Source organism: Anopheles darlingi, chromosome 2 (genome assembly GCF_943734745.1).
Source record: "Anopheles darlingi chromosome 2, idAnoDarlMG_H_01, whole genome shotgun sequence".
Lineage (NCBI taxonomy): Eukaryota > Metazoa > Arthropoda > Insecta > Diptera > Culicidae > Anopheles > Anopheles darlingi.
The window spans coordinates 76839640-76866303 of NC_064874.1; the positions used below are offsets into that span (position 1 = coordinate 76839640).

The window sequence follows — 26664 nt, forward strand, 5'->3', positions numbered from 1 at the left end:
TGACAAGGAATTCAACCGTATCCGGCAACGAACCGGTGGTTGTAGATTGATTGAGACATTCAAATGCCACGGATCTTGCCTCTTGCCACTTGCTTTTCTTCATTTTCGATCAATTGAAATGCTGCACCCGGGAGAACGACGACGACATTCTCATTGGCACGTCCTCACGGGGCGAAAAGAAACGAGATGAACTGGTTTTGATAAGAACGAAGGAGCGTTTCGTTGTCGTGAATGTCGTTTAATTTGTACCCCCGGCAGAAGAAGCACCCGCTCGCCCCTTTCTGGTGGCCTTGATATTTACAATACCAAAATGCTGACTGTCCCATTGTCCCGGAAAGCGCGACACAATTTCTTAATCTTCCGAACGGCGACAAATGGCGCCTGACCGGGCAGCTGACGATTGTTTTGCTGCATGAACGACATTCAACAGCCTAACCCCCGGGGCACGATGCCTGCGCACGACGATGCAATCGATAGTGTTTGTGTTCGAGTGCATGCAACCGCGCAGCATAATTGTGGTCGATGATTAACGATCGTTTTGCGCGTCGAGCGTAATTGCGTTCCGTTTGTGCCAAAAAATATCGCTAAACGAAAGCATATGCTACTAATGGCCGCATCCAGATGAGCCCAACCATCACCATTAGCGAAGAAGACGAGCGATGGGCACAAAATTTGCCAAAGCATCGCGTCGGCCAATCCATAATAATTCGATTCGAGTCGAGAGTACATCACGATCACCCTTCCTCCCCTCCCCAACCCCCTTCCGGCCAGCTCGTGATGCCATTTATGACATTTCTCTGCCCCGACGACACTCGACAACATACGAACGCGAAACCTTGAAGCTGGGTGCATGATTCGTGAAGCGGGAGCTTTTGGAGGATTCGGCGCGGATTGTAAACACCCAATCGCCGCTCCCCTCGCCTACCGATGAGCACCGATGCTGACATTTAACGGCTTACCGGCCGCTTGTAAATCACTTTGGGGTTTTAGAAGCGAAGCAAAGAAGAAAAAAAATCATCTAAAGGATCGCGCGTTGTATTGCTTCATAATAAGCTTCGGTTTGGTTCGATCGGATCGCTATCCCGGGCGATCGAACCGCCACTCCCGTTAATATATTTGCTTGCACGGGAATTGAGATGAAAGCGATCGCGCTCCGGGATCGGCGAACGTTTTCTTTTCAATTTCCCCGTCCCATTTTACGCGGCGAATGGACCATAATGGTCCAATGATCATGATCAGCATTGCGCCGATTATGCCGCGGGGGGTGCTCGAGCTGAGCGAGCGTTTATTATGCAAAAGCTGAAGCTATCGCTAGCGCCTGTCCGCAGGCCCGCGGTTCTCATTATTTCTAACCGACCAACTGGCCGGCGCGCGGAGTGGAGGAACGCTCCATAGACCAAGCAGCAGCCGAGAGCTGTCCGTTCTGGCAGCTTTTCCGCAAAGGAACGATGAAAGAGCCGCCAACCGGCCAGTGAAACGACCAGTGAGTGTGGCTAGCGCGAGCTGCAGATTGCAGATTGTAGATCGAAAAGCCGCTCGCTACTGTGCTGCCGTGTCTGATGTCGAGTCGCTGGGCTGTGGGCTTAACTACCGGCAGCTATCAATCAGATTGTGTGCCACCGTTGCTGCTGCCGCTACTACTCTGAATTGATCGATCAAAATTATCAATCAGCACTATGCACTAACCTTTCGTCGGGATTGATATGCGTTAAGTCACAGTTCAATCAACCGCCCTTCTGGTGAGAAAAGTGACTTCTGGCTCGGGTTTTAATCAATCAACACCACAGCACTCACTCAGCACCCCTCGAAGCGAAGGTTACACGATGATCAGCGGATCAGATTTCGGTGTCCGATTGGTGTGAGGCGTGGTTGCAGAAAAGCGAACCGAAGGAGAAACGAAAAGGAGCTCAACGAGTGTGAAGCGACGAACCGGTAAATTTAATTAATGAAATGCCGGAGCGCCGGTAATCAGCAGCAATGGCTGGTGTGTGCGTGAGTGTATGTAATGCACCTGAGAGTTGAGAGTGTTTCAGGCTAATAATTGACATTATCACTTGTTGTTGAAAGCAATTATAATATTTGCTCTGTTTCTTTGGCTTCGATGGCGACTGTTGCTGCTGCTACTGCTACTGCTGCTAGTAATCATTGATTGCCTTGCTCCCGTTAATGGGGCTCAAAATAACGAAACGCCGGGAAGGCGTACACCCAGGGTGCGCGCGTGAAATGCATGAACCCCCAGAACCGGGCTCCATCGATTGTTTGACTGAGAAACACAATGTGAGCCGTGTTGCACCTTTTATGCTGGCGCATGCATTGTGCAACGAGCGTACGCGATCGTCTGGTGGCGTGAACCTCGGCCACGTGTGTTTTTGTATGCGTTTGTTTGGTGCACGGTGGTGAATGCATACACCTTCCCCTTGGCTTGGCTTTCCTCTGGCTTTTGCTTCGCGATCTCAGAGGGACGACGCATTCCACTTTTCCTTTTGGGCTTTGATCGATCGTTTTGTTTTGATCTTTTTATTTTCTCGTTCGGTCGTTCGTCGGTTGCTTGTTTGGTTTACATTAATCCATCCTTTCAGCCTTTTTGGGGCCTGAACATTGGGAATGGCGAGACTGAATAGAAGTGGTGGCATTGGTCAGGCGCGCCAAAACCTTTTCAAGTAGGTGGCACGCGTTAAGCAACCGGCCTTAACGCCCAGCATGCAGCACCTCCATTCTTATCCGTGCATCTTTCAGATTGGGCGTCTGTTAAGCGTCGCGTGTCCGTCTGTTGGGTTTCAGCTGCAGGGCTTTCCCCAATCCCCCATGTCAGTCGCTTTGTAAAATGACTAATTGTTATACATTTCTCGCTCATAATGGGCCTCATTTCTCTCTCGCTCTAACTCACCTCCCTTTTCCTCCTTTTTTTTCCAGGTACTTCTTCTCGAACGTGTTACAGTTTCAAATCTATCGCTCACTGTGCACCGCGTCCGGCCAGTACGACCCACGGGATCCCGACAAGCCGTTGCATAAGTGTGACATCTACCGCCAGCCGGCGGCCGGCAACATTCTCAAGTGAGTATCCCCTATTCCCCGTTCAGACAAGGCTGTCAATAGGACGCCCCCTTGCCAAGGCCACAACACAGGCTTCCAGGTTTCCAGAGGAAAGGCAATCACCAGACGGATGGACGGACGAACGGAAGGGGACGCTAAATGTCACCTCAACCTCAACCCAAAACTCTGCGGTTAATCGAGGAAAAACAAAACCCTCAAATGTGACCCCATTTCCTTTCTCCCTCGGGTGTGTGATCCAGTTAAGTTTGTTTGTGCTTCTTGCGCTTCTGGACCGCATCATGAACCATGGCTGATGGGTTTTTGATAGTTACATCAACCGCAGGGGCAGGGGTTTGGATGAACAAGTGGTCCGGTCTGGTTAACCCGTCAGGTCCAGCCAGCCAGCCAGCTAGCCTTTCTACCATTACACACACTAACCGGTGGATGGACCGAGCCGAGTTGGGTTGGGATATTTTTGTGAGCAGTTCGACTCCACAACCGGCACATTTAAGGAGGAGGATTAGGTAATGCGGGAATAGGGGTTAATTCCTTTTTCAGAAATTAGCTAGAAGAGGTGAAGGGGCGAAGGGGGTGAGCTCGTTTGCGTGAGTAACTCGATAAGAGGGATGTTTGAGATAGCGTTCGGTCGGGCGCGTGTCATTGGTCTCATGTATGTAGCCGGTTAATTATGAACCCACAAGGATTAGCTGGTGCGTAATTATGTGCTAAGCAGGAAGCTTAGGATTGGTTTTATCGAACGGAGTTGTTGACGATTTCATGCTTTGAGTGGCATAATACTCGTGGAGTCGATACTGAAGGTGACGTAGAAATGCAACACACCTGTGACAGATTATGGTTTATGGAGGAAGAATCGTGAAAGTGATACACTCTTGATAATTATATGGTATGGTTAAAAAACGAAGCGTAGGATCACTTGTACAGAAAGATTACAATGTTTCTAGGAATCGAAATTGAGTAAATTTGCCCAAATGTTGTTGATTCGAGAAGCATTTCAAAACCAATGGAAAGATCACTGAAATGCTAGACATCTTCCTGCAAAGCAAGTAATGTTCTTCAGTTAGAAAAATCCGGGCAATAAAAAGAACTTGGCAGAAGTAGCTTTTAGCCTGGCTAATGTAGCATGCATTTAAACGTAGTTACTAAAGTGCATCTCAATAACTGATGGCCGCACTTAACACAAGAATAACTAGCGAGACCGAATTCGATCCTAGCGAGCTGACGGGAAAAAGTAACATGTCACGCTCCGCTCATTACGCCACTGATTGACGCATTGTCACCCATAAATCGTACCGCGTCTGCATGGCTTATCCCCCGGTTAAGATGTGTGTCAGAGCCACAGCCTCCGCCACACCACACCATTGGCCGTAACACTTTCGAACGCACCAGCTTCTGGTTGTCTGACATGCTCTATGCTCTGGCCAAGAGCTCGCGATGCGTTCGAGCAAACGACGAGGGCGACGACGACGCCGACGCCAACGATGATGATGATGCATCGAGCGTCTCTGGTAATTGTAGCTCGCGAAACGTTTGATTTGCACCCGCTGGGAGCAAGCAAGCACTTGCGTAATGCGTCGACCGCCAGTCGACCGCCCGTGGTGTGACTATGCCCGAGTGCAGTTTGCAGCTGACCAGCATTTAGGTCGGGCTCGTGTGAAGTGCACACGAGGAAAAGGTGCATCCTGGTGAATGGCCAATTGGCCGTTTGTCACTCGAGCGAGCGTTCGAAACGAAACGAAATATTTAAAAATGACGGTTGATTTCAAAGAGTTTTACTTTCCGAGGCGACCACAAATCAAGTCAAACTTACTAACTCCATTCGCTCTCTCTATCTCTGTCTTCCTCTCTCTCTCTATCTCTCTCTCTCTCTCGCTTTCTCTCTCTCTCTCTCTCTCTCTCTCTCTCTGTCTCGCTACCAGGAAGCTGATGGAACGTGGAGCGTCACAACCGTGGCAACAGGTCCTGCAGGAGGTAATCGGCGAAGGCCGGCTCGATGGGTCCGCGTTGCGTGAGTTTTTCCGGCCCCTGGAGGAATGGCTGCGGAATGAGAACCTGCGCAACAACGAGTACGTCGGTTGGATCTACGATGGTGACTACTGCAAGCACAGCATCGAGACGGCCAACCTGCAGGTGTACGGTGGGTTCTACAATGTTGCGGTCCGGCTGCAGCTCACCAGCTGGCTGTTGGTTTCGATTTCCTGCCTGATTGGTGCCCTTGTACATCATCAGCTTAGCGTCGGTTAAGATATGAGGTGTGTGCGCGGTCGAGCGTTTGCACCCCTCTAGAGTAAGAGTAAAATGCCCTGGGAGGCATCGTGGAGTAGCAGGTTTTGTTTGTCGAGTAGCAACGTAATAGAGAGGCAGCGAGAGAGTATAATAAATAGTAGTGATGTCCATCGAAGACGAGCGTGTTTACGTGCGTACTGCGACGTTGCGGATTGGATTGATGACTCGCCAAGTTCACAAATCGTCCGTTGCAGGAAAGCGGAACTTGAACTCGAGATCGCGTTCTGCGGGTACAGTCAACTCGGTACAGGCCTCTCCCCCCTGAGTGCCAAGACAATTTGCTTCAATTGAAAATGACGCTTCGCTCGATGGCGATTTGGGGTTTCCTCCTGCTCCATCAGGGCTTCGTTCGTTTTGTTTTATGTTCTGCTGCAGCTTCCTCTTCGGGTAAGTGGTTTTGATCAATGGAGACGGAAGGGAGCGCCTTTTGCGGAAACGAAACCGCAGAGAGCAATCGTTGCGATACGTGCGATGATCTCACATCTTAGCATCCGCCACTCGAGACGGTTGCACGTCGAGATGCTCTCAAGGAAGCTCTTCCTTTAATCTCCAACGGGGCACACAAGCAGTTGCTTCGGGTATTAAATTAGATCGTCTTCCATTCGGAAAACATTCGTGCGTTGAATCTACATTCAAATTATGTCCTGACATGGTATCCAGGAGGTCATTAAGCATCATCACACCTAGGATACTCTCTACTCTCGAGGATCTACGCAACAAACAGACTCTCTGAGGGACCACACGCACACTTGCTCGATATGGACATGCAAAGGTCATCACAGGGTGCCCAGTTGGTTGGTTGCTGTTGCCCAGTTCGGTCAGCACGGAACCACTCTCGGCGGTGACAAGCGTCCATAACCGTATGCTGGATCAACGACACGACGCCTCAAACAACGGCCAAGATCAAGTGCAGCTTCACTTGGTCCGGGCCCTTGCACAATGCCCTAATGTGACCAACGTTGCCGGACCAAATGCGTCGCACACACACTGCATACTCATGTCGCATGGTCAACATGGCCGTCGCCGTCGAGCTAAATTGAATTTGATCATTTGATCTTGTTACGGCGCTTCCGAGCGGCGTTTTCCGTGCAAGATGATGTTGTAGGAGATGGCGATGATGCTGATGATGATGATGATGCTGATGACGCTGCTGATCTTGATGAGGGCTAACACGAGATCGACGCGCAAGGGCTATGCCTTATCCTCTACCAAAGGCACCCTGGTCTCATCAGTGTTCCGTTGACTTCTGACCGATACGAAGCGAACATCGTTTTGACAAGCGTCTCTGGATAGCGGTAGTAGTGTAGTGTTCTTACTTCCGTAGCACGCTCCGTGGTGTGTCGCTTCTTCTGTTTGTGAAGTGACTAGTGAACTTTTAAACTCTTCACGTGAAAGTGTTGTACATGTTGTGAGGCAAAAACTATGCCCCTCTGCCTGTGCTGCAATCGCAATGAGGAATAGCGTGACAAAAAGTGATCAATCGAGGGTATTACAGTTTTGGGTGGCGCTCTTGTTCTTCACACTCCAGTGTCTCATCAAACCCTCGGTCGTGCTATCGCTGGAAGGTGATAATGTTTGCTATCGTTATGAAAGGTTTGTATCCGGCACATCTAAACACACACACACGGAATTCCCACGGAATCGATCGGTAAACAGTGCGACCGGGGCGGAGAAGGTGTTAAGTAGAGTGTCGATAAGCGCCACAAAACCCACAACACAGACTGCTGCACCTCGACGCGACCTCTGCAGCAGTCGTTTCGCGTGCCAATAGCGGATCTATTAATTGGATAATGCCTTACATTGCCCACCCCTCGCGGGTTAGTTGGGCAGTGCCCCCCCCCCTCCCCCAATCCCAGAGTAAGATGTCCACGGAAACGGTCATAGACTCGTAATGATCGAGCCGCCTCGAGCGAGCGACCATTTCCCACCGTGCTTCACTTACTTAACCAACCTGCTGCTGCTGCTGCCGCTGCTGCTGCTGCTTTGGATAACCTGGAGGCCACGGCAAGGCGCGTCCTTCACGTTGAAGAGGCGCGGGAAAACCTTGGCTTGGGGTTCGTTGGTGACCTGGACGATTGTTTTTTTTTTCTTTTTTACTTTCCGACCGATTGGCCCGATTGGCCACTCTCCGAACTGGGTCTCCGAGGGTTGGGACCACCGCACCTTCTAAATCGTTTGTTATGGGACAGCAACAATGATGATAATGGCGCACCTCTTTAGCGATCGCCTGCTTCCGCCTTCGTTTTGGCTTTGGTTCGCCAGCGGTCCGAGAAAGTTATGTTTCTAAGCTGGCCAGCTGCTAGCACAGTGTCCCCAGCCCCGTTTATCCGCCCATCCTCGCGGTCATATTGCATAAGCCCGCGGTTAACGTTATTTAGAGAGTGCGACGATGAGTGAACGGAAAAAAATCATCGCGAAAACGGGAAAAACGGGAGAGACAGAGAGACACCGTTTTCCATCCTTTCCCTATGCAGACCACTGGTGTGCATGTGCGTGTGTGTGCGTGTGTCCCGTGGGGTGTCATTTTTCCAATCACGGCTACGCAACCGCACCGATGGTGCTGGCGACGATGATTGATGAGAAACTCGCCGCGGCTAGCCCTTGACTAACGAGCCGAGCGGCACTGGAGGTCCAGCAGTAGAGCCGTAGAGCAATCACCCCACGCCTGACGCGACGGGGACGGGGAAACAAAAAAAGGGGGAAGCAAAGGAGGACACACGCCGCGGTATGGGTAATTGAGAGAAAATGGAGCGAACCTCCAGCGAACAACAACAACACAGCGAACGCCGGCTAAACGTTTCTAATCGATCTCGAGCGAGCTCGGATCGATCTTGAGGACAGCCCGCTGTCAACCAGCGGCTTTACACGGTTTTTCGATTCGGTTTGCCGTGGAGTGTGGTTTGAGGGGGCGTCCTTGAAGCCCTTGATGCTTGCTGATGACCGCGGCCGAGTGAGATGAAACGATTCGGATCCACGGGCAATGCAGCATCAATGCTGCAGCAGCTTCTTGTGTGGCGCTTGCGTAACGAAAGAGCGTGTGTCCGAGCGGTGCGAGTGATTGAGATGAGAGAGAGAGAGAGAGAGAGAGAGAGAGAGACCAAGAAGGAGACGCCACACAGAGGCCACCACGGTCGGGTGCCCGGTAATTGTGGCGCATAAATCATGCGCTCAATTGCGCCAGTGCCAAACAGTTTCATATCGACCAACGAGATCAAGAACGCGAGGTTCTTCGGGACCATAATCCCTTCAGGGGTGTTTTGGGAAGCCTGCTTCGATTAATATATTGCAACATTGTTGCAAAACGATTTAATATAAAAGAGCAACCCTTGCGTGCCCTTAGATGTTATGTTTGGGATTGACTTTAGCTTAAAAGTGTGCCGATTATGCATCGGTGATAGCTACCTCCGAAACCTCGCCACAAAATCCAACTAACTGGCGCGCTCCCAATCCTCAACGGTGCCCACTGCCGGTTCATTAGCCGCTCGGTGACGCTCTGAGCCGTTAATCTTCGGCACACGACGGCCCGCGCATTTCCATCTTTTCAATGGCGAGCAATTAAAAGTGAGAAAGAAATGCAGAAATCCATCCATCGAAGGCAACCGAATGTGCCTGTTGCGCCCGGTGCGCCGCTGCGTATGTGAAGCATAAATGTGAACATCGTGAGTGATGCAATGGCGGCGTGCGGTTTGAGCCGGCACGAGCTCAGATTACTCCCAGCACTGCTCCAATGCACTTGCACCACTCCGGCGGTTGTACGTTGTGCGGTTGGGAACGATGATGCTGCTGCTACAGCATTGGCCCCTTTCGGTGTCGATCGTGTGGTTTTTGCGCCGCGCAAATCCCTAAATTGACTGCAAAAAAGTGCTCCCTTCATTGCTTAACTAAGCATCGCTTTCTTTGCTTGCTGCACACCGGCAGTTCCCATTGATCCCAGAGCGGTCAAACATTGTCTGGCCTGCGGGGGCCAGAACCATCGGTGGCCGCATTGCTGGTTGATTGCCACCTGCCAGGAGCGATTTATTAAATTGACACATGATTAATGATTTGTGGCGCAAAATACCAGACCAGAAACGACGAAGGAGCAAAGGGTTGGTCGGTTGGTTGGTTGGTTGATCGAGCAGATTGGCCGAGGAGTGTTCCTGTAGACTTTGCTGACAGCCGCCGTTGCGGCTACCGGTGCCGCTGCTGCTGGTGCTGCTGCTGCTGTTGCTACTGCTGCTGATTCCTTCTTTGCATCATTTCAGCTATACTGAAACGGAGACTATTCCGCGCAATCAAACGGTACAGGTGCTCACGAGGCAATGGTGTCTGGAGATCCCTCCACGCTGCACGTCCTACCGTACGGAGATTAAGGAAGTGTTTGTGAAGCAGGTAAGCGAGACAGGCGGAGTAGGCGTTATGCTCTTACGATATTGAAATGTAAACCGCGATTTGCATACCATTCCAAGGCCCACCCAGCATGCTTGATCGCCAAAAAAGACAAAAAATGGATATCAAACTTTTATTCGAATTATATGCTCCATTCACACATTCAGCATGAACATGACAACACCGCACCCGAAAACGGGTGTGCGTGCACAACAGATCGTAAACATCAATTACTGCCACTTGATGATGATGATGATCGTCAGCAACACCTCTTTCGGTGTGTGCTTCTTTCGCCGCTTCTTCCATTCCATGCCATTCCCATCCATTCCGACACCGATCCATCGGTAGCGACTTCCGCTCCAGGGCGGTAGATGAACATGTTTTACCTCTTTATCGTGTCGCTTCCGACCAATTCCCCCATTCCCGTTCTGAAAAACCAACCAAGACAAACCAGATAAAACAAACAAAGACACACTGCTCGGTCTCTCGGACTCTCGGCCACTTGGTGTAGCTGAAGTGGTGCGTGATGGGCATCCGAGAAGTGTCTCAGAAGACAACGCCACGCTGGTATCTAGAAGCGTGCAGATAGGCGTGTCGGTTGGACGACGAATTATGGGAGAATCTTCTCCCATTCCACTTAGTATTCGGCGCGGATGGACTCGGCGGCAAATCGCGCCCTCGCTGGGCTACGTCCGCCTTTTGTTCTTTGCTGCACTTTGCGTTCTGGCGGAGAATGGGAGACATTCGAGGGAGGCAGGAAGGATTGAAGATTTGATTAAGTCAAGATCCTCCGCCGCAGGCGGTTTGAACGTTTTGTTTTGCTTTCGGATTTTAAAGCCACTTTCAGGGTCAAATGGATGATAGTGTTGGTGCCGCCATGGTAACCGACCGTCCGTTGCCGAGAAATGAAGCTATTAATATGCCGAAATGGCAACGCCCTGTGAGAATGGGTTGGAAAGCGGAAGCTCAACATTACCAACACCGATAAATTGGAATGTTTCCCCAACGTTCAACTCTTTACTAAATTCAGGAAATATGTCTATGTGTACTACGATGGTAACGTTGATTTATAGCAACATATGTTGCTGCGTTCGGACTCCTACTACTCTACTGTCCATAATTACTTTTCGCATTGTTTTACAAGTGCTTTGCATAAACATGGAATATTTAATTAGCGTATTAACTTTAGTCTCCCTATTGTGAATGCATAGTGCTTTAAAAGTATAAATATTCTCGGAATATGAATTCATGCATCATTAGCTCATCAAAACATCACGAAATAAGAAAAGTCTTGATCCTTAGCAATATGCTGCCCTCAAATGGACCGGGCCAAATAGCTTGCGCATAATGCTCACACGGAAAGGTGATCGTCAACCATTGATATGCATGTTGAACGATGTTTCATTGCGTCACACCATGTACGGTTCGGTGGTTTGCTTCCGCCCATCATAAACCATAGTCCGCAGATGGTTCTGAATGCTTAATGAACTCCTGGATCAACGTTAGTGTTAGCTGGTGGTGTACTGGGTCTGTTAATGCGTTGTTTGAAATGCAATTGACAGTCTATCATCAGCCCAAAACCTACGCACGGTGGCGGTTTGCAAAAATGGGCCCCGAGGGGGGGGAGGGTAGTGGGGTGGTCAATTTGATGCCGTCACGCCACATTCGTCATCATTTGGGTCATTAAATGTCACATGTATGGTCGGCATCGGTAGGCGTGGCGGTGAATTGTAAAGCAATGTTGGAAAGCGCCACCACGTATCGGGGGTTCCTTTAACTATGTAAATGCATTTCCGGCCTGCATTGAACCTCTCTCCTTCTCTCTTTCTTTCTATCACACACACACACACACACACACACACACACACACACACACACACACACACACACACACACTCACACACACACACACACACACACACACACACACACACACACACACACACACACACACACACGTAGAACGTTACCAAAACTAGACGCGTCGAGTTCTGCTGCGAAGGCTACCAGGAGCAGCGGAGCGGAAGAGGAGACGATGCTATCAGCGAGTGCCATCCGATCTGCCGTGGAGGATGTATCCATGGCGCGTGTGTGGCCCCGAGCGTTTGTAGCTGTGAGGCCGGCTTCAGCGGTAAACATTGTGTGCAGAGTAAGTGCTGGAAATCTTTTACTATAGGACATTTGTTAACTTTGCTGTTTTGCTTGCCGTTCGCTTTGACAGGATGCAAGAATGGGACGTGGGGCGTTAACTGCAAAAACCGATGCCATTGCCAGAACCACGCGCTGTGCGACACGAAAACTGGTCACTGTCGGTGTGTGGATGGTTGGATGGGCAAACAGTTGAGTATTATCACCGCCTGGTGCGGATCTCAATTCGAATTTCCCAGCTGGGGGTAACTAATTGATCTTTAAACATGTATTGAAGCTGTGAAACACCGTGTCCTGAGGGGTCCTATGGTACGATGTGTGGGGCCAGGTGTGACTGCAAGACCAGACACTGTCATCCACAGACCGGCGCCTGTCTACCCGATGACGAGATCGTGATGTTCGACAACATCACCCGGACGGTGGAGAGCAGCTACTCCTCGGAGAGCACCGAGCGGATCTCGGCCGAACAGTGGATTAAGGTCGAGAATGACACCACGCCAATCGTTTCTTCAACCAGCAGTGTTGCTACCGAGGTGCCTACGACGAGTAGTAGCAGCTCATCCTCAACTCCCACTTCCACGGTGACTTCCACGACGACCACGATTTCCACGACGACGGAGGTGGATGGATCGAGTCCTGAGCCCAGCAGTGCTACGTACGCGGAATCCTATCACGAGTATCTACCGAACAACACCGAGATGAGCATGGTGCTGACGAAGGGCCACTCGCGGTACGCCAGCAACGACAGCATGTACGAGCTCGTCACCACGACGTCCCGCGTCGAGATCACCTTTATCGATACGGCCGTCCAGAAGGTCGAAGATCGCGATGCGACGCACGGTAACGCTTCGATGGAGGAGCAGGACCGCGACGATGGTACTGATGACACCGCAAATGTCACCGACACCCAGCTCGTCTATCTCGAGTCATCGAACCAGCCCGTGCTGGTGGGCATACAGACCACCGACCAGGAGGCGGACCGTAACCGGCGTCAGGATGAGTCGCGTGACCGTCAAGCGTTCGTCACGATCTCCTGTTTGCTCATCACGCTCGCACTGCTCTGCTCGGTGGTTGCATACCTGAAGCGATTGGATCGGAAAACGCTCGTCAAACCGAGTGGCACCGTAGTACCGCCACCGGTCAAGATCGTTGACGGGAGCGTACAGACCGGTATCGATCCGAATCGATCCTCGGAACCACTCCCAGATCTGCCACACGTTACGTACACGCGAGTGAAACCCAAGCAGGAACGAAACGGTGACCTTGGTGAGTGTTGTGTGAACCTAACGACGGACTTCTAACGAACCATATCTTCTTCTCGGCAGAGCATTACGATGTGCCCGCCAACAACAGCTTCATCCATCGAGCCAAATCGTCGCCATACAACTACAATTTCTCGGCCAACAGCAAACCACCGCCTCGGAAGTACAGTCTCGAGCATATCTACGACGAAATACAGTACCCTCCGTTGGCAGAAATCACAGCTGGCAGCACGACGGCGCAAGCTGATAAGGCCCGGCAGCCGGCCATGGATGCAACTAGCGATGCCGGTTACTGCAAACCAATGGGACACAGTGAGGGAGGGAGAACTTAGGCTTTAAGATACAGATTTTGTAGCAATAAACGGGGAGTCCCCGGGTGACAAGCTGGGGAATAAATATTCATCAGAAGGAATGGTGTCGCCGTGTGTGTCTATATGGCTGATGGATCGATCGATCGACGTTTAGGTTCCCACTGGCACATGCCAACGCGCAATCGTCGTTATAAATATTTACTTTGCCATTCTACGCCACTGGCATACGTGGACGTGTTTGTGAGATCATCCGGAAGCCTCCACTGCGATATAATCTCTAGACCGCACTTCACTCGAGAACGAAATGTCGCCCACGAGCGCCGCCTGTAATCGTCATCGTTTTGACCTCGACGTCAAAACGACGGCAGCAGGCGACGTCGCTGGCGTCGCTTCAAACTCTCGATAAACCCGGTTACGGATCGTGGTCCCGGACCGTGGTCCATTAGGTTTAATCCATCAGGAACCTCCGGAGTGGTAAGTTCAGCAGTAGCATCTTCAGCGTACGATTCGAAATGGAAGGCTTCAAGTGGTGCCTGCTGGTGTCGCTGGCACTGGTCTGTCAGTTTGGGCTCGTCCCTGCTCAGGATGGTGTTAAAACGTGGCGCAAAGGTGGAGGAGGAGGTGTTAAGGGAGGCCCCAACGGTACGATGCTGGTGGAGATGCAAGCTTTCGGTCCCGCTCAGAACCAATCATCGATGAGTCTGCACCGTTCGAACGAGTCGCTCAGTGCGCTGGATCGTTTCATGAACAAAACCAAGGGACAGATACCGACCGGGGTTTGCTTCGAGGAGGTACCGACCGTCTCCCTGCTGCAGGGTTCCGCTCGTGGTGATGTTCCGGCGGGTAATGGAGTAAGTGTCAGATGCCAGGGAGTACCGTACCGATAATCTAATTGTGCGGTCACGCCCTTCTCCAGTCCAATCCCTCGCTGAGTCGCGTGCAGGTGTGCTGTGCCGGGTACGAGCGCAATGTTCACAACTTCCGCAAGTGCGAACCGATCTGTACGGAACCGTGCCAGAATGGACTGTGTGTGGCACCGAACACCTGCGAATGCTATCCGGACTTTGTGCGGAATGCACGCGGTCGGTGCGTACCGACCTGTCCGATCGGCTGCGAGCATGGAGATTGTCCCGGTGGAGCGAACGTCTGCATCTGTCACGAGGGGTACGAGCTGGATGAGGAGAAAGGGAAGCTGTGCGTACCGAAGTGTACCGGAGGTTGCGGTACGACCGGACGCTGCGTTGATGTGGAGCGGTGCGAGTGTGCTGAGGGGTACGGATTCCATCCGGAGCTAAAGTGTGCCCCACTGTGTGAAGGTGGCTGCCAGGGTGGTAAGTGTGTAGCGCCTAACGTCTGTCAATGTAGCGCCGGCTACGAGAAGGTGGATTCGACGTGTGAACCCATCTGCTCGAGGTAAGAACGAGCGGAGGAGAATAGAAAAAATGGTTGAATCTCGAAAGTGTCTTCTGTTTTCAGTGGTTGCTTCCATGGTACTTGCGTCGCACCGGAAACCTGCGCCTGCAAACCAGGCTACAAGGAAATCGGAGGTCAGTGCACCGCTAGCTGCGATCAACCTTGCCTGAACGGTGAATGTACCGGACCGAACGTTTGCAGCTGTAACCGAGGCTACGAGCTCGATGCCGTCAATCCTTTCCAGTGAGTATGCGTTGTTGTCGGTGGTGAGCTATGACGTGAGCAGTGGCCGTTTTCCGTGACGCCATTTCTTTGTTTCCCTTCGCAGTTGCATCCCGCACTGCCCGAATGGATGCCCGAATGGAGTGTGCTCGGGACCTAACATGTGCCTCTGCAATGCCGGCTTCGTCAAGGATCGTTCGCTGAAAGGAAGTCAAGCTTGCGTCCGGCGCTCCGATGCCGTCAAGTCGTAGATCCCTTCGAGCGCAAACCGGCGGACGGACGATAGCGTGCATGCACTAGCGTTTCATTTGCAACAATACGTTCTCGGACTTATCGGACAAGAATTGTGAGCTGCCAGTACTTTTGATAAGCACGGTTATCATGGTACTGGGTTGGGTTCGCAGTATACTTTCTTTGCTTTCGTTGCTTTATTGCGAAAAATAAACATCAAATTTCGTCCAGTTTGACGAACGAACGTTATGCATTTTGATAAGCCAAAATGGCCATGCTGTAAATAATGCGAAATAATTGAAATTGAAAGCATAAGCACGTTCTAACTAAGTAGAAGCTATCCTTTTTCTGGATGTATTTCTAAACGTTTAGTTTTAGATTTGAATAGGCTAAGATTGTATGTTGGTCCGGCGATGTTTACGAAGAAACATACTCCCACACTTAACAGCTTTTATGCACTGAAATAACTTAAGTCCTGGCGACAGAATATGATCTGAAATCAGAAACTGAGAGACAATTATAACATTACATATTCGCTTCGGTTCTGATAGTGGTTTGAAGCTATCAGCTAACTTGACGCCGCAGCACGAAGCTGTTTTTGTTTTCGCTTCTGAGTCCCTTGTTTAAACAAACATTTCAATAAAAATTAATCCAGTCCCTGCTCCTCGCCGATGGGTCTTCCATTAAATGGAAGATCGGGCATTAAGATCGCAAAAGGAATTATCAGAAACATGAGATGCGAAATGCCCCGAACCACTATCACCAAAGCCATAAAAATATTGAGCAGAGCATATGGCAACAGAATGCTGTAACCCATAAATAGCATCAAAAAGTAGCAGAAGTGTGGCTGCAACAGTACAACACTTGCCGTACAATAGCCGCTCGTCAACTGGCAGGCGGCTTTCAAGTGGCCGCCCTATGGCGCTCGTTTGTCATCCGCCACACACCCAAAACCGACGAATGCATCTATTAGAACAGTCCATTAGCGTCACCAACATGGCGCACTGGAACCACATTGCCACCTTCACTTAGTCCATTGGGAGTAACATCAGTTCGAAAGCTCCCAAGCATGGTAATGGCGCTATTCGCCTTCGGCTGGGGGTGACCAAAGGGAGACCAAATGGAGACGAGTCTCCGGACGCGGTCATTGTGCGTGGTGCGTGCGATGCATTTCAATTGCAAGCCACCGCCTGTCTCTGTTCTGCGTCACTCCAAGAGGTCTAAGCGCTGATGTGGGAGCAGCGGCGATGTGTTGCTTTCCTTCCGGTGTGTGTTCTAGCACGTACCAGCATACGACTGAGCATGTATGTGTCGGGCATGTCCAATCTAGAAGCATAAGACAATCGCGGGAAACGACGAAGCAATCATTCTTGATAAGTTACACCAACCCAGCGACAGAAGAGTGCTTCGATCACTTGGCGTGGTGATCTTGGTGCCATTCCTCACACGCTCTTCAACAGCAACTGATCAGTTCGATCGTTCCCGAGGAAGTAGTTGAAACAGTGGGAAGTAATCGAGCGTTTGTCGAGCACACGGGAGGATCCCTCTCAGTTTGGGGACAACTGTCGAAGCATACAGAACGTGTGCCTCCGGTGACTCCGATTTAACCTTGCGCGAGTCAACCAGTGAGGTGAACTAGAACGAACATGTTCTACTTGAAGATCATCTTTGCGTGCATCCTGTTGATAATGATCCTGTGGTGCAGCGGGATCGATGGCGCTTGTTCCACTACCAAGGCGTAAGTAAAGCCTTTTAATGGGAAAGGTGTAAGAGTATTAATTTTTTGTTTTTCGTGTAATCTTCTGTTTCCGAATATTAGAGAAATAGGATATCAGATGAAGGATGGAAAAAAGGTAGCGACAGTTAAGGTACACTGCTGCACGGGGTACAGACGCTTGAAGAACAGACAATGTCAACCGATCTGTTCGCAACCGTGTGAAAATAGCAAATGTTCTGCACCGGATGTCTGCACCTGTGACGAGGGGTACAAGAAGCTGTCAAATCATCGGTAAGATCAGGTCGCCCCTCCTATGCTGTATTAGCAATATTAGCAAAACACCGCGTCAACTATTCTATTCAACGCCAGCTAACAAATCAATAGCAGATTAAACAGAATAGCTCCACCAAGGAGCTCGGTAAACATAGTGCCATTTCTTATCGCTTCCTGTACAACCAATCCTTCCGCTGTCTTCCTCAGATGCATTCCACACTGCGACGGGTGCGATAATGGTATCTGCACGAAGCCAGGCCACTGTCAGTGTCTGTCCGGTTACATTAAGACTGATAACGGCACGTGTATGGCCGAGTGTAACAACTGCTTCAATGGGTTCTGCCAGTTTCCGAACGAGTGTGAATGCCATGCCGGTTACGAACTCGTCGGAGATGGCGCCACAGGTCACCAGTGTCAGCCGGTATGTACGGAAGGGTGTTCCAATGGACAGTGTATCGCTCCAGGAGAATGCGCCTGTAACGAGGGCTTCAGTATGTCCACGACCGGAGAGTGTCTTCCGATTCCGCGATGTCCAGAAGGATATGAGGAGTCTAAGGACGATGATGCAGCGACCATTCAGTGTCGGCCGATCTGTAGTGAACCTTGCCAGCAGGGAGAATGTGTAGCTCCAGAACAGTGCGAATGCTTTCAGGGATATTCGAATGTTAACTCGAGCTCACCGTATCAGTGCCATCCGGTGTGTAATGGTGGGTGCAGTAATGGTGATTGCGTTGCTCCGGGCCAGTGCATCTGCCGGCCACAGTATGGCAAGATTGGGGACGAGTGTGTTCCTCTGTGCGAGAAGTGTTCACTTGGCCATTGCGTGCGGCCGAACGAGTGCGTTTGCGATCGAGGCTACCGGTTGACGAATGGTGATTGTGAACCGATCTGCGAGATGGAATGCATCAACGCGAACTGCACCGGACCGAACGCCTGCACTTGCTTACCGGGCTACAACTATACCGACATTAATGCGTTGTTTGATTGTTTGCCGGTTTGCGACGAAGAGTGCATCAATGGGCGGTGTGTTGCTCCGCAAACGTGCGAATGTGATGCAGGTATGTGCGGTTTTTTGCGGATTATTGCTTTTGGATTCCTAAAGCAATTAACATTCAGATGTGTATTCCAGCGATGCGATAGCTAACGCCTGAAGCGGTTAAACCACTTTAAAACACATTCACACTTGCTGTCACCTTCGCGCTATATGCGCCTATAAGCGATAATGAACGCAAAAATGAATAAAATTAACATATCGCCTCTACACGATAGCTATCGAATCTCTGAAATAAACACCTTATTTTTATATCAATTTGATGTATTCTAGAACATACAATAAACACTTCCTCTATTTCTGTCCTCCTTTCTAGGCTACGTGCGGGATGATGATAACATGTGCGTGCATCCAGTGGAGCTTTGTCGTCAGAAGTGTGCGAATGGTAATTGCCGAGGTGCGGAGTGTTACTGCAACGCAGGTTATGTGAAGAGCGCGACCGATGGACACTGTGAGCGAACCTGTCCCAATGGCTGCACAAATGGTGACTGTCGTGGGGGCGCGTGCTTTTGCTACGAAGGCTATCAGTTGCATCAGGACAACGAATCAATCTGTGAGCCGGTCTGTGGCGAAGACTACGATTATAGTAGTACGGGCTGCATAAATGGACGCTGTATTCGACCGAACGTTTGCCAGTGTGACGATGGGTACGAATTCGTCGATGCCAACCAGACACGCTGTGAATCGAGTGAAGAGCTGGCACGACAACGAGCGGCTCAGGAGCGAGCCGAACAGTGTCAAAGGAACTGTCGCAATGGAAAATGTCGCGCTGGTGAATGTTGGTGCGACGAAGGATACGCTCGACCGGAAGGGGATGGTTTCATCTGCAAGCCGGTATGCGATGAGCCCTGTCGCAACGGGACCTGTGTATTACCAAACCGATGCGAGTGTAATGCTGGGTTTGTGTTTGTGAATGGTAGTAATAGTTTGTGCCGATCGGAGGAGGATCTACGAAGGGAGGCCAACGAACGATGCACCGCGCTTTGTCAGAATGGTGATTGCTATGGTGGGGATCGATGCATTTGCATAATAGGATACCGAGCACCGGAAGCTGAACCATATAACTGTCAACCGGTCTGTGGACGTTCGTGTGAGAATGGATACTGTATTGGGAATGATCGCTGTCGGTGTCTGGAGGGTTTCAGCTTGAGTACAGAAGATGATCATCTCTGTAATCCGATCTGTACACCGCAATGTGTCAATGGAACCTGCATAGCTCCCGATAAGTGTCTTTGTAATGTGGGGTACATTAATGACGAGAATCAGCCAAACGTCTGCCGTAAGGAGGAAACGCCCGAAGAACGGATGACACGCGAACGACAGACCGAATGTGAGCGCGACTGTCGTAATGGACAATGCGAGCAGGGCGAGTGTCAGTGTGATCAGGGCTTCCGACATACGCCAGGGAACGTGCTATACTGTGAACCGTTCTGTGAACAAAGCTGTGAATCCGGTCGATGCATCGGTAATAATCAATGCGAGTGTTTCGATCAGTATGAGCTAGTGGAACCGTTTGTCTGTGCACCGATCTGCGAGACGGACTGTGTGAATGGTTATTGCAGTGCTCCGAACCGCTGCCAGTGTCACGAAGGATACCGCAAGTCAAATGAATCCGACAGTGAATGCAGACCAGTTTGCGGCGATACAGACTGCACGAATGGTGTCTGCGTGGCGCCGAATGAGTGCAGCTGCCTAGATGGATATTATCCAGATGAAGACAATCTATTTCTCTGTATTCTTGATGCTAAAGCCATCTTGCTACCACATGAGGGAAGGTAAGAGTGTCCCAGGCCATTTATTGCATCTGTTAGAACACTATACACTCATTCTCTCTTCCATGCAGTGAGCGGGACTACTATAAGATGTCATACATACACTACTTCGTTCCCGTGATCGCCAGCGTGGCGCTTATCGTGACGATTCTCATCATCAAGACGATAGTGCGGAACCGGCAGAAGAACTACCATGTGGGCAAGTTGGGTAATGTACGGCAACGATCACGCCGCAACACCGCCAGCCGTACCAGCAACACGGCTCACTATAACGATTACAATCTGGTCGTTCTCTTCCCCACAGAGAGCAAAGAAAACTGCGTCTACTTTATGCCGAATCCGGACTCTAAAACCGATGAGCTTACGAAATTGAATCTTCCCGTGGAAACCATTTGAATCTCTTAATTACTTGACCACTTTGGAATCGCTTCAAATCTTTAGAACGTGTAAAAAATTATTTACTTGCTCTCTATCAAGCAATTGGAAAAAGCTGAACCGATCGACTAAACAACAAAATTTTCTTCCACGCGTTCAGATTCGATGGCTTCCTTGCTAATGAGAAGTAAATTTCAGTACACCTTCGTTATGATTGAAGTAATCCGAACCAAATTGGCCACATGAAATTTTTTGGTTTCGAGACAGGTTTCACTAAAGGATATGCTTGGTATCTTTTCTCGTTTGAGCGATCTGTTTTCATTCCTGTTTTGATTTTTTCTTACATACGTTTGGAATTTCGATGACTGAGTGTTAACTTTAGAGAAATTATTTAACCGTAAATTTCGAATATTGTAAAGAACAAAAAAAAAACCATTATGTTTGTGGTGTGTAAGGGCGAGATTTCTGGTTTCTTATGGAAGCTGTATTAATTCTATTATTTTGAAAAGATTCGATACTCTTAACATGGTATGGTGGGATTCTATGGTGTTTTAGTTTGTAGGAAATATCATTTGTAAATTTAGTTGTATTGTCGAAGAGGCAGGAGCCGGAAGGATAACTTATTAATAGCAGCAGGAAATACAGATGTATTTTTTATGTTTTGAAGTCACTATTCACGGATTGTGGAAACACAAACGAAATTCTCAGGAATGAAAATAAAATCCATTGCATTTAAACAACACAAAAAAATATCGAAAATATTCGAATAAATACAGCGAATAAAATTCTTTCTTTATCACGAGAAGCAACCCAAGCAGAGTGAAGCTAAATCTTTATGTGATAGATCTACCCGACTTCGATAAAAGGTGGTCTGTATCTACGAGGACCAAAGCTAAAGCGTTCAATTAATGCATGTTTTAATACTGACTCAACTCTGCTATCCGCAAACCTAACGGGTTGTGGTCAGTATGTGGAGTAAAAAGAAAAATCGAGAACAATTGGTGATTCACTTACTCACTCGGAACGCGCTTGCTACCGCAAAACGATTCAACGCCACCTCAAACTTCCACTCAGGCTTATCAGCTAGCTTCACGCCGCACTAAGAAGCTGTTTTTGTTTTCGCTCCTGAACTGATTGTGCGGTGAACTGTAAAGTCCCTTGTTTAAACAAACATTTCAATAAAAATTAATCCAATCTGAGCTGCTCGCTACCGGGTTTTCCATAAAGCGGAAGATCAGGCATTCGAACCCCAAGAAGAATTATCAGAAACATGAGATGCGAAATGGCCCGAACCACTATCACCAGAGCCATAAAAAGATTGAGCAGACCATATGGCATCCAAACATCATGCTGTAGCCTATAAATAGCTTCGAAATGTACCAGAAGTGTGGCTGCAACAGTACAACACTTGCCGTACAATACCCGCTCGTCAACCGGAGAACGGCTTTTAAGTGGCCGCTCTATGGCGCTCGTTTGTCATCCGCCACACACCCAAAACCGACGAATGCAGCACTGGAACCACATTGCCAGCATGGTAATGCGGCGGTCTTTCGCTGCCAACAGAGAGAGGGATAGCAACCAAACGGTCGCATTTCCGGATGCGGTCATTGTGCGTGTAATGCATTTTGCATTTCAATTGTTCCGTCGACTGTTCCTATTCTGTGTCATTCTAAACCGATTCGGAGTTCCAGATGATCGATGAAGAAACGGTCTACGCCTTGTTATGTGTTCTCTTTCTCCCACAGTGCGTTTTCGATAGCCACATCATTACCATACGAGTGTTAATGTGTGTGTCAGGTTTGTCCAATCTGGAAGCATAAGGCATTCGCAGCTAGCGATGAAGCTGGTTGGCTTGATAATTCACAGAACCACTGCTTCAAAAGGGTGCCTTGGAGCGCTGTTTCGGCCGTTGCTCATTCTCTTACCAGTACCAGCGCCAGTTCAACTCGATAATTCCCGAGGAAGTAGTAGAAACAGTGACGAATGAGCCGAATGTGATATCGAGCGTTTGGCGAGAAAGTCGACGGATACATCTCAGTTTGGGTGCAACTGTCGAAGCATACAGACTGTAACTCCTATTTACCCTTACGTGATCTTACTAGTTAGTTGAGTTACGACAATCATGTTCTACTTGAAGATCATTTTTGCGAGCATCCTGTTGATGGTGATCCTGTGGTCCAGTGGCATCGATGGCGCTTGTTCCACTACCAAGGCGTAAGTAAAGCCTTTTAATGTTAGTGTTTCAGAGGATTAACTTGGAATTTTTTATATTATCTGTTCCTGATTCTTTTTCTGGTTCTGATTATTAGTGAAATAGGATACCAGATGAAGAATGGAAAAAAGGTCGCGATAATTAAGGTACACTGCTGCACGGGGTATAAACGCTTGAAGAACAGACAATGTCAACCAATCTGTTCGCAACCGTGTGAAAATAGCAAATGTTCTGCACCGGATGTCTGCACCTGTGACGAAGGATACAAGAAGCTTTCAAACCATCGGTAAGATCCGGTTGCCTCATGGTAATACCATTGCTTGAACCGTAGCAGGTAGCAGGTGAAATTGTATAGCTCCTTTAGGGAACTCTGCGGAGCGCGTTTCCTCAGTTCAAAATATGCCACATCAGAAAATGATGCCATTTCTTATCGCTTCCTCTTCAACCAATCCTTCCGCTGTCCTTCTCAGATGCATTCCACACTGTGACGAGTGCGATAATGGTATCTGCACGAAGCCAGGCCACTGTCAGTGTCTGTCCGGTTACATTAAGACTGATAACGGCACGTGTATGGCCGAGTGTAACAACTGCTTCAATGGGTTCTGCCAGTTTCCGAACGAGTGTGAATGCCATGCCGGTTACGAACTCGTCGGAGATGGCGCCACAGGTCACCAGTGTCAGCCGGTATGTACGGAAGGGTGTTCCAATGGACAGTGTATCGCTCCAGGAGAATGCGCCTGTAACGAGGGCTTCAGTATGTCCACGACCGGAGAGTGTCTTCCGATTCCGCGGTGTCCAGAAGGATATGAGGAGTCTAAGGACGATGATGCAGCGACCATTCAGTGTCGGCCGATCTGTAGTGAACCTTGCCAGCAGGGAGAATGTGTAGCTCCGGAACAGTGCGAATGCTTTCAGGGATATTCGAATGTTAACTCGAGCTCACCGTATCAGTGCCATCCGGTGTGTAATGGTGGGTGCAGTAATGGTGATTGCGTTGCTCCGGGCCAGTGCATCTGCCGGCCACAGTATGGCAAGATTGGGGACGAGTGTGTTCCTCTGTGCGAGAAGTGTTCACTTGGCCATTGCGTGCGGCCGAACGAGTGCGTTTGCGATCGTGGCTACCGGTTGACGAATGGTGATTGTGAACCGATTTGCGAGATGGAATGCATCAACGCGAACTGCACCGGACCGAACGCCTGCACTTGCTTACCGGGCTACAACTATACCGACATTAATGCGTTGTTTGATTGTTTGCCGGTTTGCGACGAAGAGTGCATCAATGGGCGGTGTGTTGCTCCGCAAACGTGCGAATGTGATGCAGGTATGTGCGGTTTTTTGCGGATTATTGCTTTTGGATTCCTAAAGCAATTAACATTCAGATGTGTATTCCAGCGATGCGATAGCTAACGCCTGAAGCGGTTAAACCACTTTAAAACACATTCACACTTGCTGTCACCTTCGCGCTATATGCGCCTATAAGCGATAATGAACGCAAAAATGAATAAAATTAACATATCGCCTCTACACGATAGCTATCGAATCTCTGAAATAAACACCTTATTTTTATATCAATTTGATGTATTCTAGAACATACAATAAACACTTCCTCTATTTCTGTCCTCCTTTCTAGGCTACGTGCGGGATGATGATAACATGTGCGTCCATCCAGTGGAGCTTTGTCGTCAGAAGTGTACGAATGGTAATTGCCGAGGTGCGGAGTGTTACTGCAATGCAGGTTATGTGAAGAGCGCGACCGATGGACACTGTGAGCGAACCTGTCCCAATGGCTGCACAAATGGTGACTGCTGTGGGGGCGCGTGCTTTTGCTACGAAGGCTATCAGTTGCATCAGGACAACGAATCAATCTGTGAGCCGGTCTGTGGCGAAGACTACGATTATAGTAGTACGGTCTGCATAAATGGACGTTGTATTCGACCGAACGTTTGCCAGTGTGACGATGGGTACGAATTCGTCGATGTCAACCAGACACGCTGTGAATCGAGTGAAGAGCTGGCACGACAGCGAGCGGCTCAGGAGCGAGCCGAACAGTGTCAAAGGAACTGTCGCAATGGAAAATGTCGCGCTGGTGAATGTTGGTGCGACGAAGGATACGCTCGACCGGAAGGGGATGGTTTCATTTGCAAACCGGTATGCGATGAACCCTGTCGCAACGGGACCTGTGTATTACCAAACCGATGCGAGTGTAATGCTGGGTTTGTGTTTGTGAATGGTAGTAATAGTTTGTGCCGATCGGAGGAGGATCTACGAAGGGAGGCCAACGAACGATGCACCGCGCTTTGTCAGAATGGTGATTGCTATGGTGGGGATCGATGCACCTGCATGATAGGATACCGAGCACCGGAAACTGAAGCATACAACTGCCAACCGGTCTGTGGACGTTCGTGTGAGAATGGATACTGTATTGGGAATGATCGCTGCCGGTGTCTGGAAGGTTTCAGCTTGAGTACAGAAGATGATCATCTCTGTAATCCGATCTGTACACCGCAATGTGTCAATGGAACCTGCATAGCTCCCGATAAATGTCTCTGTAATGTGGGGTACATTAATGACGAGAATCAGCCAAACGTCTGCCGTAAGGAGGAAACGCCCGAGGAACGGATGGCGCGTGAACGACAGACCGAATGTGAACGTGACTGTCGTAATGGACAATGCGAGCAGGGCGAGTGTCAGTGTGATCAGGGCTTCCGACATACGCCAGGGAACGTGCTATACTGTGAACCGTTCTGTGAACAAACCTGTGAGTCCGGTCGATGCATCGGTAATAATCAATGCGAGTGTTTCGATCAGTATGAGCTAGTGGAACCGTTTGTCTGTGCACCGATCTGCGAGACGGACTGTGTGAATGGTTATTGCAGTGCTCCGAACCGCTGCCAGTGTCACGAAGGATACCGCAAGTCAAATGAATCCGACAGTGAATGCAGACCAGTTTGCGGCGATACAGACTGCACGAATGGTGTCTGCGTGGCGCCGAATGAGTGCAGCTGCCTAGATGGATATTATCCAGATGAAGACAATCTATTTCTCTGTATTCTTGATGCTAAAGCCATTTTGCTACCACATGAGGGAAGGTAAGAGTGTCCCAGGCCATTTATTGCATCTGTTAGAACACTATACACTCCTTCTCTCTTCCATGCAGTGAGCGGGACTACTATAAGATGTCATACATACATTACTTCGTTCCCGTGATCGCCAGCGTGGCGCTTATCCTGACGATTCTCATCATCAAGACGATAATGCGGAACCGGCAGAAGAACTACCATGTGGGCAAGTTGGGTAATGTACGGCAACGATCACGCCGCAACACCGCCAGCCGTACCAGCAACACGGCACACTATAACGATTACAATCTGGTCGTTCTCTTCCCCACAGAGAGCAAAGAAAACTGCGTCTACTATACGCCGAATGCAGACTCTAAACCCGATGAGCTTACGAAATTAAATGTTCGGGTGGAAACTATTTAATTCCTTTTCTTTATTCCCACTTCCAGCTGTTTCTATCATTCATTATCGGCAATGCTGCTGTCCACGTTCGGAATACCAAGCCATACGATGATGTTTAGTTTTTCTTACTAATTCTGTAAATAATTCCTCCCTTTCGCCGACGAACTTCGATCGAACTGATTTTTAATCCTAATAAGAATGTGTTGCTAAATCGCTTGTAATAAATGTGTATGAATAAGCAATTGTGGAGCAATGAGAAGCGTTTCCAATGATCCCAAAATACATTCGAACCATGTTGTAGAGGTTTTTCTGAAGTCGTTTTATTGCTTTTTTGTTGAATCCAGCATTCTTATAAATAAATAATGGTCTACAGATAGTGATCCTGGCTACAGTGTGCTCGATGAAAGATGAATACTGGATCGCGACGTAGTGAGGACGAGGGCATCATGTTCTTTCTAGGCTCAGCCTTGTTTTCAGACATTGGAATGCACCTTTCACGGTATTATTCTTC

The 26664-nt window shown here is 49.3% G+C and overlaps 3 protein-coding genes across 5 annotated transcripts in view; all 3 read left to right on the plus strand.

Annotated features, from left to right (window-relative positions):
- Nucleotides 1-5415, plus strand: part of LOC125959121 (angiotensin-converting enzyme) — a 63594-nt gene extending 58179 nt beyond the window's left edge. For all 3 annotated transcript variants that reach the window (XM_049691919.1, XM_049691918.1, XM_049691920.1), the window contains exons 10-11: nucleotides 2914-3054; nucleotides 4971-5415. In XM_049691919.1, the coding sequence (XP_049547876.1) occupies nucleotides 2914-3054; nucleotides 4971-5295 (466 nt within the window). In that variant the 3' untranslated portion in view covers nucleotides 5296-5415. The remainder of the gene's footprint in view (nucleotides 1-2913; nucleotides 3055-4970) is intronic.
- Nucleotides 5416-6578: 1163 nt separating this feature from the next.
- Nucleotides 6579-13512, plus strand: LOC125959126 (uncharacterized). The gene is made up of 6 exons (XM_049691927.1): nucleotides 6579-6930; nucleotides 9582-9708; nucleotides 11668-11854; nucleotides 11927-12044; nucleotides 12131-13119; nucleotides 13179-13512. The coding sequence occupies exons 1-6, from the start codon at nucleotides 6788-6790 to the stop codon at nucleotides 13445-13447; spliced, it is 1833 nt and encodes a 610-aa protein (XP_049547884.1). The 5' UTR covers nucleotides 6579-6787; the 3' UTR covers nucleotides 13448-13512.
- A 275-nt stretch (nucleotides 13513-13787) lies between these two features.
- Nucleotides 13788-26387, plus strand: LOC125959539 (fibrillin-2-like). Its single transcript, XM_049692364.1, has 10 exons — nucleotides 13788-14277; nucleotides 14343-14839; nucleotides 14903-15082; nucleotides 15168-15308; nucleotides 16932-17030; nucleotides 22790-22978; nucleotides 23163-24013; nucleotides 24323-25781; nucleotides 25850-25986; nucleotides 26083-26387. Exons 1-10 carry the CDS (start codon nucleotides 13939-13941, stop codon nucleotides 26172-26174), a joined length of 3984 nt encoding a protein of 1327 aa, XP_049548321.1. The 5' UTR covers nucleotides 13788-13938; the 3' UTR covers nucleotides 26175-26387.
- Nucleotides 26388-26664: the final 277 nt, after the last annotated feature.